This window comes from Medicago truncatula, chromosome 1 (genome assembly GCF_003473485.1).
Source record: "Medicago truncatula cultivar Jemalong A17 chromosome 1, MtrunA17r5.0-ANR, whole genome shotgun sequence".
In the NCBI taxonomy this organism is placed as follows: Eukaryota; Viridiplantae; Streptophyta; class Magnoliopsida; order Fabales; family Fabaceae; genus Medicago; species Medicago truncatula.
Window position 1 is genome coordinate 30,096,395 of NC_053042.1, and position 17,626 is coordinate 30,114,020.

The 17,626-nt window shown below is 33.0% G+C and overlaps 2 protein-coding genes across 2 annotated transcripts; both read left to right on the forward strand.

Moving 5' to 3' along the window:
• The first annotated feature begins 2,799 nt into the window (after window positions 1-2,799).
• LOC25483824 (TMV resistance protein N) lies at window positions 2,800-6,767 on the forward strand. Its single transcript, XM_024775006.1, has 5 exons — window positions 2,800-2,822; window positions 3,476-4,565; window positions 4,802-5,020; window positions 5,121-5,906; window positions 5,988-6,767. Exons 1-5 carry the CDS (start codon window positions 2,800-2,802, stop codon window positions 6,765-6,767), a joined length of 2,898 nt encoding a protein of 965 aa, XP_024630774.1.
• A 6,102-nt stretch (window positions 6,768-12,869) lies between these two features.
• On the forward strand, window positions 12,870-15,487 carry LOC25483828 (iron-sulfur assembly protein IscA-like 1, mitochondrial). The gene is made up of 3 exons (XM_013612540.3): window positions 12,870-13,239; window positions 13,335-13,452; window positions 14,998-15,487. The coding sequence occupies exons 1-3, from the start codon at window positions 13,050-13,052 to the stop codon at window positions 15,101-15,103; spliced, it is 414 nt and encodes a 137-aa protein (XP_013467994.1). The 5' UTR covers window positions 12,870-13,049; the 3' UTR covers window positions 15,104-15,487.
• The last annotated feature ends 2,139 nt before the right edge of the window (window positions 15,488-17,626 follow it).

Genomic DNA, 17,626 nt, shown 5'->3' on the forward strand with positions numbered 1-17,626 from the left:
AACACCTTCATTTTATGAGCCTCATCCATCGCCTCGTTCACTATCAGAATCCCATCGAGAATTTTCCTATTTTTCACAAAAGTTGACTTTGTATTAGAGATCGCACTTCCAATCACCAACTGCAATCTATTTGCGAGAAATTTAGCCAAAATCTTATACAAACTCCCCACAAGAGATATTGGTCTAAAATCATTCAAGCATTGAGGACTATCAATCTTAGGTATCAAGTAAATGAAAGTGAAATTAATACCTTCCGTCAATTTTCCATTACGATGAAACTCATATGTAAAACGCATAACTCATCTTTAATCTCAGGCCAAAAATCTTTGATAAAACTAAAATTGATTCCAACTGAACCAGGACTTTTGAAGTTTTCGCAATCCCAAACCGCGACTTTAACTTCCTCTAAACTGAACGGTGTTATCAGATTCCCCCATATACGTCAAAGTACGAAAATGAAAATCATCCACAACAGATCTAACAACATTACACGCCTTAAAATGGGTCGCAAATGATCAAAAATGACACTACGCACATTAGACACTCCCTACATCTGATTGCCTTCAACTGTGATGGAAGAAAGAGTATTGCCCCTCCGGCGACTTGACATGATACCATGGAAAAACTTAGAATTCACATCTCCTTCTTTGAGCCATCATAACCGAGACTGTTGGCAAAAGATACTAGTATGAACACAAGATAAAAAATGCATGTCACATGTCAGTCTTAATGACTCCTCAATGTCTCCTTTTGAAACCAACTCATTTTCACCTTCACAATCTAATAAAGCTATGTTATCCTTGATTGAAGAAATTGATGGGATAAAACCGCAAAATGCACGATCTTACCGAAGTAGTAATAAAAGTATCGTTCCGACAGGGAGTTATGAATTCAATTAACTTTTAACAATGATTAGATTGAAAGTTTAAAAGGTAGAAAGTTGCATTTTTGTTTAATTAAAAGAAAATAACAATAATAAAATAAAAAGAGTCTTGGGATTATTGGTTCATCTAATTGACAAGTCCTTCACAAACCAAACTATTAAACTTATAACCTTATGTTAGACCTAACTTCTAAAGACAGTTTCTCTTTTGTTCCTCTAGTAACCAAGCCTATTTCGCTGACTTGATTACTATTAGATTTTGGTTCTAGGTTGCAACCAAGCCTATTTCGCTGACTTGATCACAATTAGAATCCTTGAAGTTCGAAACTATATGTCTCAAAGATTGTAAAGACTATTTCGCTGCCTTTACAATCTTTGTCTAAATTCACCTGTTCGAATATCAAAGCTCCACTTTCGTTTTATGAATTGATATTTGAGATGATGGATTAACAATTATCAAACCCCCCACTTTCGTTTCCACAGTTTGATAATAGTTAATTCATGTTAAAACGGTGAATTTAGATTAGAAATTAGGGTTACATAAGATTAAGGTTTAAAACTTGGTTTGATTAAGATTATGTCATTTAGACTTATCCAACAATCTCAAGACAAGAGAAGTCTACTCACTAACATTCATTGTAGACATGAAAGAGAAGAAAAAGAAGAAGAACATAAAATAAAGGTGAACTTTTATTCAAAAAACAATTGTCACTTATTATTTCAGAGAACAAAAGATGAATATTTGTGATGGCTAGCTACTCTATTTATAGTTTACATTCGACTTAGAATCTAAGCAATTACATCACTAGAATGTTCCACAAGAAAACTAAAATAGAGTAGCTTAAAATCTAAGCAAAAGCAACAAAAGAATTAAAGTGGGGCCGCCTCATAAATATATTTGTACAAGATCTTCAAATTCTTTGCACAGAATATTTTTGTATGAGATATTCATATTTTTGTCCTCAATCCTTGCACCGGATGTTTTTGTATAAGATCTTTTATATTTTTGGCACGAATCAGCTCAAATTCTCCTTTCTTTTGCTCTAAGACTCAATCTTTAGAATATTTGTTCCTGAAATATAATAATATGCAATTGTAGTAAAAGAGTTCTAAAAAGGAAATAAATTTAAATAAAATAAACTCAAATATAAATAAAATGGACTTAAATATTATATTAAAATAAGTAATTATTGACTCATCAGAAATTATGTCCGGTAAATCTTGAACATGATTACTATGCCACAATATAAGAGTCATTCTGATCAATTTGAACTTCTCCTTAACGACATACCCACCCCTACCATCCACCTGAAAATACTTCCACTACTCACGCACAAACTGCTTATAACAAGGAATGTCAGACCAACACTTCAGCATACACATCGATATGGCCCCCTAATTAACCTCATCAATAGACAACACAATCACACAATGATATGATAGCCCTCTGATTTGAGTCATTTACACACAATTAGTGGATCACTCGGGTCGGATCCGACCAAAGCCGGATTGGATTTTAGCCCAGTTTGAAGCAGTATATTATAATTGTCCCGTATATGAATTGTATGTTTCAACTACACATAGTCATCATTTTGAGAAAAAGCAATGTGTAAATAATAAAGTGTGCAATAATTATAATTGGGGAAAATCATAGCTGTTCTATTTTCATCACAAAAATAATAAAAAAAACTTTAATTTATCTAATTTTGTAGTGGTGGTAGGCGTTTGACTAGCGTAATTATGTTGGAATGTCTAAGTTTCACTTTCATGTTTTACCTCTTACTTCATTATAAAAATGTAGAATCTTTATAATAAATTTAAATTAGTATAATTATTCTCATTTTTATTTAAAAAATACAAACAAACTATATTTATTGTCCCGTGTATAAACTGTATTACCTCGATGTCAGTCCTTGATGATTCATTTAGTTACCTCAATGTCAGTCCTTGATGATTCATTTAGTTAAAAATGTAAAAATAATGTGTTAAAATATTATTATCAATATATTATAATTATTCTCTTTCTTATGTAGAAGATTTTTAAAAATATTAAGTTTTAGTAATTATTTAGTGACATACATTTTTTAAAAGGGTTAATTAAGTTTTTGGTCCCTATAAATATCTGCAGTTTTGTTTTTAGCCCCTATAAAAATAAATCACACTTTTTAGTCCCTACAAAATTTTCCGTTAGTGTTTTTAGTCTCTGTTAAATTAAAATTTGTTTAATTATGCTTAAAATTTTAAATTTTTTAATAATTTTTTACATACTTGTTTAAAACATTATAAAAGGTTCCGCCACAATAAATTAACTCAATTTTATTTTTAGATCCAAATTTTCGTTAGTTTTATCTTGAATTTTTGGCGTTTTAAAAAAATTATATTTAATTCATTACATGTTAAAAAAATCTAATTTTTTATAAAAGAGATTGTTATAATGTTCTTAACATGTATGTTAAAAATCATTTAAAAATATAAAAGTTTAAGAAGAATAATTCAAACTCATAAGTCATAATTCATGATTGTTATAAAGTTTTATGATAGTAAACAAACACACTCATAAGTCATAATTCAAACTTATCTGGTTGGGCGCAGGAAAGAAGAATACGAATATGAGTTTATTAAGAAGATAGTTACAGTGATTTCAAACAAGATCAACCGTGTTCTTTTACATGTTGCCGATCACCCCGTTGGGCTCGAGTCTCGACTGCTGCAAGTAAAGTCACTTCTAGATGTTGACTGTGATAATGGAGTCGGTCTGATTGGGATATATGGAAGTGGAGGATTAGGTAAAACAACACTTACTCGAGCAGTTTATAATTTGATTGCGGATCAATTTGAAGGATTGTGCTTCCTTCACAATGTGCGAGAAAATTCAGTTAAATATGGCTTAGAATATCTCCAAGAGCAGCTCCTCTCCAAATCAATCGGATTGGAGATTAAGTTAGGACATGTTAGTAAAGGAATTCCAATCATAAAAGAAAGGCTACATCAAAAGAAAATTTTGTTGATTCTCGATGACGTTGACAAGCTAAAGCAGTTGCAGGTTTTGGTTGGAGAGCCTAGTTGGCTTGGTCCTGGGAGTAGAGTCATCATTACCACCCGAGACAAACATTTGCTATCATGTCATGGGATTAAAAGAATATATGAAGTCGATTTCTTAAATAAGGATGAAGCTCTTGAATTGTTTAGGTGGATGGCTTTTAAAAGTAACCACAATGACTCAAGTTATGATTATATTTTAAACAGTGCAGTTAAATATGCTTCTGGCCTTCCGTTAGCTTTAGAAGTAGTGGGTTCCAGCTTGTTTGGAAAGTGTACAACAGAATGGGAATCTACATTACAGAAGTATGAAAGGATTCCACATGAAGATATCCAAAACATACTTAGAGTAAGCTATGATGCTTTGGACGAAGAACAACAAAGTGTATTTTTGGATATTGCTTGTTGCTTCAAAGGGTGTAAATTGACAGAAGTCCAAAAGATACTTCATGCTCGTTATGACCATTGCATAAAAAGTCATGTTGGAGTGTTGGTTGATAAAGCTCTCATGAAGATTAATTTTTATGGTTTTGTGGCATTACATGACTTGATAGAGGATATGGGTAAAGAAATTGTCCGACAAGAATCACCCAAAGAACCTGGAAAACGCAGTAGGTTGTGGTTTCATGAAGATATAGTTCATGTTTTAAAAGAAAATACAGTGAGTAAAACTGATAACTTTGACCAATCTTTTCTTTAATCATTAATCATGATTTTTGTTATTTTGGACTTATATATGATCACCTCATACTAATTCTTTTACTCTTGATTACACGTAAATTTCTATATATATATATATATATATATATATATGTGAGTGTGTGCGCGCGCAGAAGTTGCATATGTATTATGATTGATTCGTGATTTTTGTGTAAAAAGGGAACTAGGAAAATCGAAATCATACGTTTGAGTTCCCTGTCAACCGAAGAAACAATAGATTGGAATGGAAAGGCATTTCAAAAAATGAAAGGTCTCAAAGCACTTATCATTGAAAATGGTCATTTTTCTAAAGCTGCAAGATACCTCCCAAGTAGTTTGAGATTATTGAAATGGAATAGATGTCCTTCGAAGTCTCTCTCGTCTATTTTTTTGAACAAGGCGAGTGAAATAAGCACATTTTCCAATTTGGTATATTTATAAATTAACTATGAGATTATGATGTTTGATTTTTATTTACTTTTTCCTTTTGTCTATGCAGAAGTTCGAGTATATGAAAGTTTTGAGCTTTAACGATTGTCAATATTTAACTGATCTACCCGATGTCTCAGGTCTTCAAAATTTAGAAAAGTTCTCATTTGAAAATTGTAACAATTTAATTACAATTCACAATTCAATTGGGTTCCTAAATAAACTTGAAACCTTAAATGCAAAGGGTTGCATCAAGCTCGAGAGTTTTCCACCCTTACAGTTGACCTCTCTTAAGAAATTGGAACTCTCTATTTGTAAGAGTCTCAAGAGTTTTCCAGAATTAGTTGGTAGGTTGACAAATATAAAAGACATTTGGTTGTATGGAACCTCCATAGGAGAATTGCCATTTTCATTTCAAAATTTCAGTGAACTTGCTCACTTATATCTAAGTGGATGTGGAAAGCTCAGATTTTCAAGTTTCATTTTTATGATGCCAAAGTTGTCAAAGATTACCGCTAAGGATTGTCGTCTAGTCTTGCCAAAACTTAATGATAAATTGAATTCCACACTGTTTTCAAATGTGGAATATCTTAATCTTGGAAACAACAGCCTCTCAGATGAATGTGTTCCAATAATTCTCAGGTTGTGTGCTAATGTGAAGTATCTATACTTACCGGGTAATGATTTTAAAATTCTTCCTGAGTGCCTTAATGAATGTCACCTTATTAGAATCCTTGAATTGGATGGCTGCAAAAACCTTGAGGAAATTAAAGGGATTCCACCAAATCTAAAAAAGTTTTCTGCAATACAATGCAAGTCATTGACTTCCTCATGTATAAGGATGTTATTGAGTCAGGTTTGTTATTTTTTCTTGCACTAGTATTCTATATAGTATTTCATAAGCGATCGTGTAATATATCCTATTCTAAACTTTCAGCAACTACACGAAGCTGGATGCACTGATATTTGTTTGCCAACTAGAATTAAGAGGATTCCAGATTGGTTCGAGCACCAATCCGGGGGGCAGACAATTTCTTTCTGGTTTTGTAAAAAAATCCCTTCTATAAGTTCTATTTTTCTCTTCTCTTTTCCTGAATCATTTTCTGTTCATGTGAGGGATAATATTACAATAATAGTCAACTTGTTCGTCAATGGCTATAAATACACTCTTTCTGACGATGTCTGGTTTGTTTCTCGTTGTCCTAAGATACAAACGGATCATACATATCTGTTTGATCTGGAATTGGAAGAACTGATTAAGCGCTACAGGACGTACAGGAAACTCATGTCTAAACTGGAGGAAGCACTTTTAAAAAATGAATGGATCCATGTAGAGCTTAAGTTTGGGAGTTGTTTGGATTTGAAATGTTCTCAGGATTCAAATATGAAATTATCATGCATTACACAAATTGGAATCCATATGTTCAAGGAGAAAAGAAGCATGGAGGAGGATGTCGTATTCACTAATCCTTATGGAAAGAGAAAATTAGATGAATATCTCAATACTTCATTATCACAATTTCTCCCTCCACTAAAAAAGGATAGATTTGTGGATGTAGGAATTCCAGAGACAGAAATTTTGCAGCGGCATCATTTAGCTTTATTGTCAATGCAACAAAAAATGGCTTTGTTACCGCAACGAAGACGTATAACATTATTGTCACGCATGTGGAACTTGGTGCTTAATGAAACAAAAGAAAAGGAACACCAAGGCTAGATTCCAGGTGCATGTTGTTGTCTCATTTGTTTCAATAAGTATTGTCAAAATTTTGTAGGCTTTTCGCATTATTTCTGACATTTTGTTTTTCGATTATTGTAGATATAGGATGCATTGCTATGTGGTGTACACACATGAACATGGTCCAACCATGAATGGTAAATATTGATCTTGCAAAAGTGTCTTTGACTCGCCATTGTTATATGTCGAAATTGAAACCTCTCGTGGTATATCCTGTGTTTTCTGCTGTTACATGTGTGTGCATGCGCTGTTAAGTTAATCATAATGAAGCTTACTCCAAAATCTCAAGATTTTAGGTTTGTGGTGCCTGTTCACACTTTCATTATTATCATTAACTACATTACACACATTTGTTAATTTCTGCACGCAGCCAATTACAAATTCATTATTTCTAGCTAGAGAAGTTTTTGAAATGATGAGACCTGATGTAATAGTGAGACCTGAAATGATGAGAAGTTTTTGCAAAATTTCCACTATCTTATACATAATTGAGGTAAATGCTTGGTTTTTGTATAAGTGTATATAGTGTTTAGTTATCACATCTATCTCTCATAACTTAATGTACTAAATCATGTATCTCTCCTAACTAATGTCATATGGTTTCTGTAATGAAATCCGGATAACATGTTGTCCACGTGGAATGAAAATAAAAATAGAATTAGACAACAATTCGGTTAAACAACCCCCGAGAATCACGGAGAGGAGGGCAAGTTTCCGGTCATGCATAACGGACTCATGCTTCATGCGTAAGAGGTTATAAGAAGATGAAGAAGAATAGAGTGGAGGTGGAGTATTTGGACTCAGTTCTCGTCTTTCTGAAATTTGTCTTCTATTTTCCTTTCTTTTTTTCTATACAATTTCTGTTGTTGTAGCAGAAGTTGATCTATCCAAAGCATATATCAATAAAACAATACTTATTTTCTTTACAATTTCTAGTATCATTACAGTTTCAGTCTGACCTGTAAACGTATGTATAATTTAAGTAGTACAAGCATTTTTAACTTTTATGAATGATATTTAGCGTGATTTCAATTGAAACATGATTCGTAATTTTGATAAAAATTCCACTAGCTTATAAGCACACACAAGGTTTACCGTGAGCTAAATGCTTAGTTTTGGCTTGTTATGTAGAATCATTCTGTTGAGTAATCAATATCAATCTTCTTTGTTGCAGCGTAACTGTATATTGTGTTACTTATCACATCTATTTGAATGCTTGTGAGCTGTGACTTGCAGAAAGGAAAATCCATAGCTATCAACTTGAACTTTTGTTTAACTATTACATAAGTATGAAAGTTTGGGAATCCATCCCTTCAGTCCAGAACTTCTAAAAGGTGTTGTAGAAGTTGGCTACTTTCACAAAACATATTAATTGCGGTGAATCCTAGACGAATGTTGTTACAAGTACGATCCTTATGCTTTGTTACACAAGTTGGTCATTTGTTCTTTGAATGTACATTGTCAGAAAACCATCTATAGTTGTCTGGCTATTTGCATTGTCATTCTAGATGTCTAGAGGTGGCTCAAACCACAGAATTTGTGGCTTGTTTGAAAGATAGATTTGTGGTTCAAATCAATGATATGTTTTGCAGCTCAGTTGTACTGCGGCGTTGCTACATTGGCTATGAACTAACATTGCACACGATCCTTCTGCAATCCGACATATTTTCTTTCGTGCTATCCATCCCTGTCCTTGGTGAGGACTTGTTTTTTCATGATATTCCAGTTGAAATCACTTGAAACCTCCAACAATATAATCCGAACAATGACTAGTGATATCACAGTCAAATTAAGGGTACAGCCGCAGTGTAAACCTGGTTCCCAAATATGTTGGATGAAGTGATATACACTCTTATTTGATTGAAAAATATTGAATGTGTAGAATATCTTTGCAATTTAAGATTTTTCTTTGGCCTCTATTTAGTTAGCTTCTTATTTTATATATTTTGACCTCTAGGATCTTTACAAGTATTTGATATAAATTGCGATTCCACATAAAACCTATCATACATAACATGACATTGACACATAGACATCTGTAATAATTCGATATGAAATTAATGTCGTGCATCAGACACTTGTTTAGAATTTTATATGTTTCACTCATTGATTCCCTCGTTGTATTTGAAAGTACGAATCACATTTTATGTATTTCCTCGAATATTCACATCTCTTTAGACTTTAATATCATCATGCGGTTCTTCTTATTCCCAACCCAGCAAACATTAATGCATTGATTTGATCTTGAAGGAATTTGCTCCAAGATCATTAATGAGAAAAACATGAACTCGCAACTGATGATGCCTGCTATGTGGTTGATTAAATACCATGACCAGAAATCTATCTATTTTATTTATTAAATCAAACCCGCAAATTAATTTTTCGTCACATCAACGCTTTGATTGTTACGTCAAATAAAATCTGAGTTGTCACATGTTAGAATCCCCGGTGCTTTATATTCCTTATTTTACACTGCAATAGCAAATTCTTCCATTACAAACTATATTTTCTCTTTGCCGATGTCCGTTACAATTAAGTAAAAACCATCTCTTGTCTTTCGTTTTGACTTGTGCCACTGCCAATTACCATTACTAAGATATTCTCTCAATTAAACTGGGTGGGTTTTCATATGGTCCGTCTCATATTTTAGGCTAAAATATAGTTTTACTCTCCGCAAATATGCCTCGTTTTGGTTTTAGTCACTGTAAAAAAAAAATTTGTTTTTTGTCCCTGCAAAATTTTTTGTTTTTGAAAATAGTCCCTGACCCCACTTTTGTGATGATTTGCCACATTATAACTGAACCAATTTTGTTGTTTTTGGTCCCTACAAAAAAAATTTATTTTTAAAAAAAATCCCTACAAAATGAGGCATATTTGCAGGGATTAAAACCATATTTTAGCTCATATTTTATCTCACCAAACGTGCATAATAAACATTTTCAAAACATCTTCATGCACACCACTTCGATGCATTGTCTTTTTAAAATCTATTTGAAAACCTTCTAATTCACATTTGAATTCATTTCTTTTGTCAATTGTGAATAATGAAGACAACTTATTTTTAACTTAATATTTTGATATTTTCCTTTCATCAATTAAACCACAAAGCATGCATACATATATGCCGTTAGTTTTTAACTTATGTTTCTGCTTAAATGCCATTTTGTTTTCCTTTTCCAAAAAAAAATATTAGCATTTCGCATAACGTGACAATTTCTATAAATTAGCATTTCGCACTACGTATCTAAAGTTTGTACATCCCAAAATAAAAGCATTTTTAGACTCAAATAGCTGCAGATAAACCAACGACTCAATATATAATACAAAAGAGTCGTTCATCAAGGAGTAAAGACCTACCAAAAGCTTGACTCTGCTGAATCAGTAATCTTCTAGAAACATACACTCAGGTGATTGTAAATCTGAAGAAAAAAAATGTAAAATGAAGGGGTAAGTCACAAAGACTTAGTGGAAAGACAACAACTACCAATTAGAAGGAAAACACACAAGGACACTCATGGTTATTTTTCTCAGATATAATTTCAATTTACAAAGCGAGTAACCGTAAAATTTAATTAATCCACAATCGGTTGTACGCATGAAAATTCACACAATTGTAAATATTTCTAATTAAATAAGAATATTTCATAAGAAAATCCAATATTATAAAAAGGTAAAAATACGATTACAAACCTTTAAAGAAAGTATCGATGAAAATCATAGTAGAACCCTTTAAAGAAAGTATAGAAAACTCAATTTAGTTAAAATAATCAAAATGGGTGGATCGAGAACTAGATTCATCTCGTTGATAGCTCTTTCCTTCTAAGAGTGAACTTTCCCTTAGTGGTAGCTCCATCTAACGGATAACTCCTTTCTCTCGACTCAACAAAATTTAAAAGAGTTGGAGCAAGTGGTTTAATTAAAAGAGGTGATGGTAGTTGGGTAATTGGGTTAAATGGCTTTTCGAGTATTGTCAATAATACTTATGTGAAACTTTTGACATTGTTTCTTGGTAAGAATATGGGTTGCAATCAAATTTGTTGTTATTTAGACTTGAAAACTATTTTTTGATATTGTTACTAAGTCGGTTAACAAGTACCACTACAATGCCTCTGTCATTGCATATGTTCAAGAGTTATTGAGAATGAATTGGGAGGTACAATTATGTCACTCTATCAGAGAAGAGAATGTTAATGCATATTATTTTGTTTTTTTTTTGCTAAATTGGGTGCCCGTCAACGATGACCAGTTCAAGATTTGAGACTCCCCACCGAAAGACTTCAATTATTTTCTTTTAAGTGATTCCTTGAGCGTTCTTGGATATGGATCCCCTCCTGCCTATTTACATCCTGCCATCTCTCTATTCTAATCTAACGGATGAGAGACAATCTAGCACCAAAAGAGAAAATTAATTAAAAAGACAATCCGAAAACAAGAGAGAGAGAGAGAGAGAAAAACACCTATGCGCATGGGCGGTTCCACCGTGTAGCGACCCCGGGCGGTCGCCCGGGCTCGATCGATAATTTTTGCACATTAGACTCAACCAAAAAGCTCATTAACACATTTATAAAAAGAAAAATTTGGGCAATTTGAAAATTGTCACACGTAAATAGGTCTTGGAATTTTATTTGGCACACTATTGACAGTTTCATCTCTCTTATTTTAACGGGTTAATTGTTCAAATTGACTCTTTAATATACTTTATGTTTGAAAAATGACCCAATAAAATACAAAATATATACTCTAACATTGTAACTTGAATTTTTTCTTATTTAATTTTGATCACCCTATAATATACGTGTAGTCTAAACATGTGACCTAAATGTTGAATTTTTTCACTATTTTTTTCTTACATGTTTAGCACGTTAAAATATAGCTTTACATAAAATTAAATTTCTTCGACCAGGGATAAATTAATTATGAATTTTTATTCCCTCATAATTATGAATTTCTTAAACAATTTATAATTAATTTGTATCTCGTTTAAAATTTACAAAATTTCATTGTGAATGTTTCTTATCATGTTCTAGTCATGCCTACAAAATTAGGGAACTAAATTTGACTTGTGAGTATACGCTTACGCGGAACAAAATTTCAATTTTGCACGTTTCAGTTGAAAAATCAAAATAAATTTAAACGATTTCGAAATGCTATGAAACTTTACAAATCCCTTTTATGTATTTTTATAGATGTCTTTGCAAATAATGAGCTCAAAATTTGATTTATAGATCGAGATTTCTGTTGTTTTGTTTTTTGAGCTTTTGACACTTTAAAAATTCATAATTAATTTGTCGTTTGTCGAAAATTTATAATTTTTTTGTTAAAGCCATATTTTAACGTTCTTAACTCGTCGCTGGAAAATCATGAAAAAATTCAATCTCTCAGTTGCTTTTTTGGACTTCGCGTATATTACAGGTTATAAATAATAAAAATCTCGAATTACATGGTCAGAATACATATTATTTAATTACAGGGTCAATTTTCAGACTTCACGTATATTACGTGGTTAATTTAAATTAATAACCCTATTTTAAATTGTACTTTTGTTGATAAAATGATAAACTTCATTTATTTTGATTTTTTTTAGGTAAAAAAAAAAAAAAAAATCGATTTATGACTGTTTATATATTATATCACATGTGAATTTACGATTAATTTTTCGCCCAGGCTCCATAAATTTCCTGGCTCCGCCACTGCCTATGCGTTCAAAAAAGAGAAATGATATTTGAACAATCATTTTTTGACAATTTTTGTGCCACTACTTAAATTTCTTTGTATAATTTGATTGTCGCAAAAAAAGATCGTTCAAATAACATTGCTCAGTCAAATACCAAGCCACTCTCACTTGTGATCAAAAACATCCGCAACCACGGCGGTAGTTTCCAACCGAGATCGGACTTAGTGATTCACCCTTTCCCGACTCCGTCACCATCGTGGTTCACAAACCAATACAGATTAGTTCCTCTTAGTCCGATAAAGTAGACAACCACCACAACCTCATCAATTTTGTTAAGAAATTTTCAAACTTTTGAAGTTTTAAGCACCGTTCCATTGGTTCTTTTTTTAAATAGAAACCATTTATTGTTTTGACCGCTGCCATACACACAATGTCCACCTTCTTCCGAATTCGTTGGATTGGAGTATGGAAGCCACGCAGACCCAAAATGACGAACATACCCTTATATGTTTAAATGACTAAATTATCCTTACAGGTATAAATATACAGACACCATTCATTCTCGGCCATTTCGTAATTAACAAGCAATGGGTTCCAAGGCGATGGCGATGGCGGCGGAGAAGCTAACCACGGCGGTGCGACGGCAAGCCGTTGAGTTAACCGACGCCGCCGCCTCTAGAATACACTTCTTGCTTCAGCAACGGCAAAGACCGTTCTTAAAGCTCGGCGTCAAAGCTCGCGGTTGTAATGGTTTATCTTACACGCTAAATTACGCAGGTATGCTATTTGCACCCTCTTTCAATATTGTTTAATTATTATATTATTTTGAGAAATTGTTTTGATTTTAAGATTTGTTGGTGGTGTTTTGATAGATAAAAAAGAGAAGTTTGATGAATTGGTTGAAGATAAAGGTGTTAAGATATTGATTGATCCTAAGGCTCTTATGCATGTTGTTGGAACCAAAATGGATTTCGTTGATGATAAACTAAGGTAATTTTTCCTGAAATTTCTTTGTTGAATTTTGTTTTGGCTTTTTTATTCAATCATATTTATTGCTTATGAATTTTATTATCTTATCAAGGTAGACAAAACAATCATCCAAGTTGCTAATCCTTCTGCTTAGATAGTTTTTAAGTTGGAAAATATTCATATTTTGATGTTGAGTGGAACTTAGAATGTTAATTAAACATACTTAATTTCTTAGCATATTTCTAATATTCAAAACTACGAGACACACCACTTGTATAGCTATCACTGATGCAACCGGCGTCTAGAACCTGGTTTGTCCAGCCTGACATGGCCGAAACAAACTCACCCTCCGCTGCTCTGATGCAACAACCGTAGCTAGTAAAGTTTAATGAGTGATTATGTTGCATTTCACGCAACCTTGCAGAGGTGGTTCCTGAATGTCACAGCTGTGCACAGTAACAGCACGAACCGCGTGAAATGCAACGTGCACAACATTCACATGCTACAGGGCATTGAACATGACGTGCAGTCAGATTTGAGCGAGTTGGTTGACATCCGTGACAAGTCCTTCAAGCTAGATTACGAACCTTTGGTGTCTCGCACACCACATGCTATCCCAATCTCCCTCAACATGGAACTTGTCGACTCCATAAACTTCATCATATAATTACACCCGGATCAAACCAAATAAATACCATTCCTCTCCCTGTCCAGATTAAATTATCCACTTCAATAGTAGGAAAAAGTGGGTCCGATAAAATATGCTGGAAAACATGAGAAGGGAACAAAGATTGAATCTTATCAACATCCCAGCTCCTCTCACACGGGATCATTAGATATCTCACTAGTATGTCATAAACCTCATTTGGTTGAGAGATGATTGCATCCAAACCGAATCCTACATCACCCTCACCCTAGCGCCATCACCAATTAGGAATATGCATTACTTAAAGGGAAGCTTTTGATGAAATACTCACGACATGTGGCTTCAGTATTCTGCTATGCTATGCTTGGTCTTAGTTAGGAGTAGTCAGTGATTTTGTTGCAATCCCAATTCTACGTGGGTAAAATACTACTTCACTAAATGAAATTCTATGCCCAAGAGCACTAACTCAAAAGACACTAATTCACATTAGTTACTGCTTGATCTTTGGATCAACGTTGTCAATTGCGGAAAACAGCAGGTTGCTAAACTCTTAATATGCTACAATGCTATAGCGCGGCTATAGCTGCTATTTGACAATACTTTGTACTAAATAGCATACCACGGAGTCCTCTACACTATTTTAGCATCTATTTGACAATACTTTGTACTAAATAGCACAGCTATAGCCTCTATTTGAATCTACTGCTCTTGATCGGATACTTCTGATGCTGCTCTGCCTCTATTTTAGCATAGCCCTTGTACATAAAGCTTTAGACCTCTGTTGTAAAAGTGGAAGGTGTTGATGAACATGTGGCATGAATATTAGTGTGTGGTTACATGTGCATGATCCTGCTACTTGCTCATGTTTTTTCTTTTGGGTGCTTGTGTTTAAAATACTATTTCTCCTCTTCTCCTGGCAGATCTGAGTTCGTTTTCATTAATCCAAACTCCAAAGGCCAATGTGGTTGTGGTGAATCTTTCATGACAAAACCAAGTACCGGAGCCTCTAAGCAAGGAAATGGTTGAAATTATTATTCAACTAGGTGTTGATCAACACTTATGAAGTCTTTCTTTTACGATTGCCATTGTGAACATGCAAATACCACAATTGGATTTCTGTAATTTTGCTTGCGAGTACAGAGGAAAATAAAAAAGCTTTGGCATGCTTACACTTGTATCGTTTTAGTATACAGAGTTCTCTGAAGCTGATGGCTTAAGACAACAATATGTACTAGCATATCATTTGTTCAGATGATTCTTACTTCATTCATGTAAAAAACTATTGTGGATACTGTATAATTTGTAGGTTGAGAAAATCAATAAATAATTTACCCTTAATTTAACAATCAGTGGATCAGGTGCTGACTGCTGAACAATTTTTCTTATATTTACTTGTTTATTTATTGCCAACTATGATTGCACTTTCACTTGATGATGATAGCCATATTATTGCTTTTCATGAAATGTGGAAAATGGAAGGACATGTTCAGATGGGACAGTATCTTTCTGCTACCACATGTTGGATCTTTGTAATCAGTTATGTAATTGAATTCTAATATATGATATTACTTGTACTAGCTCTTGGTGGGTGATGTGTAACACTAAATAGCAATCTTCAAGATGACCAATTAATTGTTGGCAGGAAATATGTTTATCCATCTAACTATCAACAATCTGGCTATGTGGGATCCTGAGAGCCATGATGACAATGCCTGATGGCACAATTAATTTTGTGAAATGATTTGGGTGAATAAAATTACATATCTTATAAGTGCAGCATTCTTTCGTAATTGAATGGATATCAAGTCATGTACAATTATTGGTGTTGGTTTGGTTCTTTATTGATTTGGTTTGATTATATTATCTTATTTTAACCACAGGCAACAAGAATTACAGTTTCAATGTCTTAACTCTTTTTATTTTGTATTAGGAGGGAAAGAGAGTGGATATTTTTTCCATACATTTTATGAATTCCTTGCATTAAAAGGTTTTAGTTCAATAAAGAAATATAAACTCTCCTAAGATGAATGAGTGTTCTCCCATCTCCTTCTCTTTTATGGTCTGAGTCCTTTCTTCCACTCTTTTTCAAACTTGACAAATTGGAGTGTGGTAAGCATGGTCTGCGTTGTTGGATCTTTGTTGACCAATCTAACCCGTTTGCAGTGAGTCGAGACCCATTTTGATACTGATTTTGATACAAATATCATAAAATGAAGCTGCAGACTATGCTTTTGCCAAGTCATATCAAAACCAACATGCTGCACAATTCAACATGAACGACGTCACATGCTCCAATCTTTCTCATGGATCCTTTTAACCATTTCCCATCAAAGTTGTGGAAAAGGTCGTCACAACCTGAATTCATGTTTCAATAGTATGAGGAATATGGTTGATTGAAAATATAAATAGTTTAGGGACAAAATTGACTATTTATTCAATGTTTAATTGTTATTTAAAATTGATGATGTCAATAATTTTTCCCTTATACAATAAGAATTCCAAAAGAGAACAAGAAAAAAGACATGAGCTAATATCCATCTTAGTGGTTTGCAAATTTTTATACGGATGAATTTAGTGACTGATAAAATTAAAATTCAGAATAGTCCATAATATTATATGTTGAGGAGTGAGGACAATTGAATCCTTGATTAGTATAACCGAAGGACGAATTTGTCCGAATAAAGATATAAAATATAAAAGATTACTTATGGATTTTATTTTTATAATAGGGTATTAAACCTACACAAAAATTGTGAATTATGAATTAACAAAAGAGTTTTTCTATTTACACCCCATGTTTTTCTGGTTACACCCAAATTTTCTTAATTTTTTTTATAACACCAAAATTGCCTTTTTATATAAATTTTCTTAAAACCCTAATTTTATTCATTGTCAGTGAGTTTCACCCTCTTTCACCCCACAAAGCGATCGATCAAACAATTTGATGTTCAATATCAATCTCCATGAAAATTAAAGAGTGAATCAAAATATTTTTCATCCATACTCAATTGGATATAAGTAAGTGAATTTCTTCTTCTATTTGCTAGTTTCAATTTTTTTCCTTCAACTGCAATGATGCACTGTACGATTACGGTTTTAATTTACATTGGCAAGGTTAACTTAAATTCAGTTTAAGTAGGTTCATGTAAACTAAGTTTACATTAACCTACTTAAACTGAGTTTACATGAACCTACTTAAACTGAGTTTACATGAACCTACTTAAACTGATTTTACAAAATCGCAGAACTGTGAATCGCAGAACAAGGAAAACACAAAATCAGAACTGAGAACCCATAACAAGAAAAACACAATCGATTGAAGAACAACACTTGCTAACCTGATTTGCTTCGAATTTTCTTTGAAATCATGAATGGACGTGAGAAAGTATGGTTTTGAAAATCTTCGCAGAACACAATCGATCGATTGGAGAATTATGGTTTTGAAAGAAGAGTTTTAGGGTGTAACCAAAAAAGAAGGAATATGCTTTTTGAAAATCAAATTTTATGAAAGGATAATCTTATCATTTTGGGGTGCAACCATGATTAACT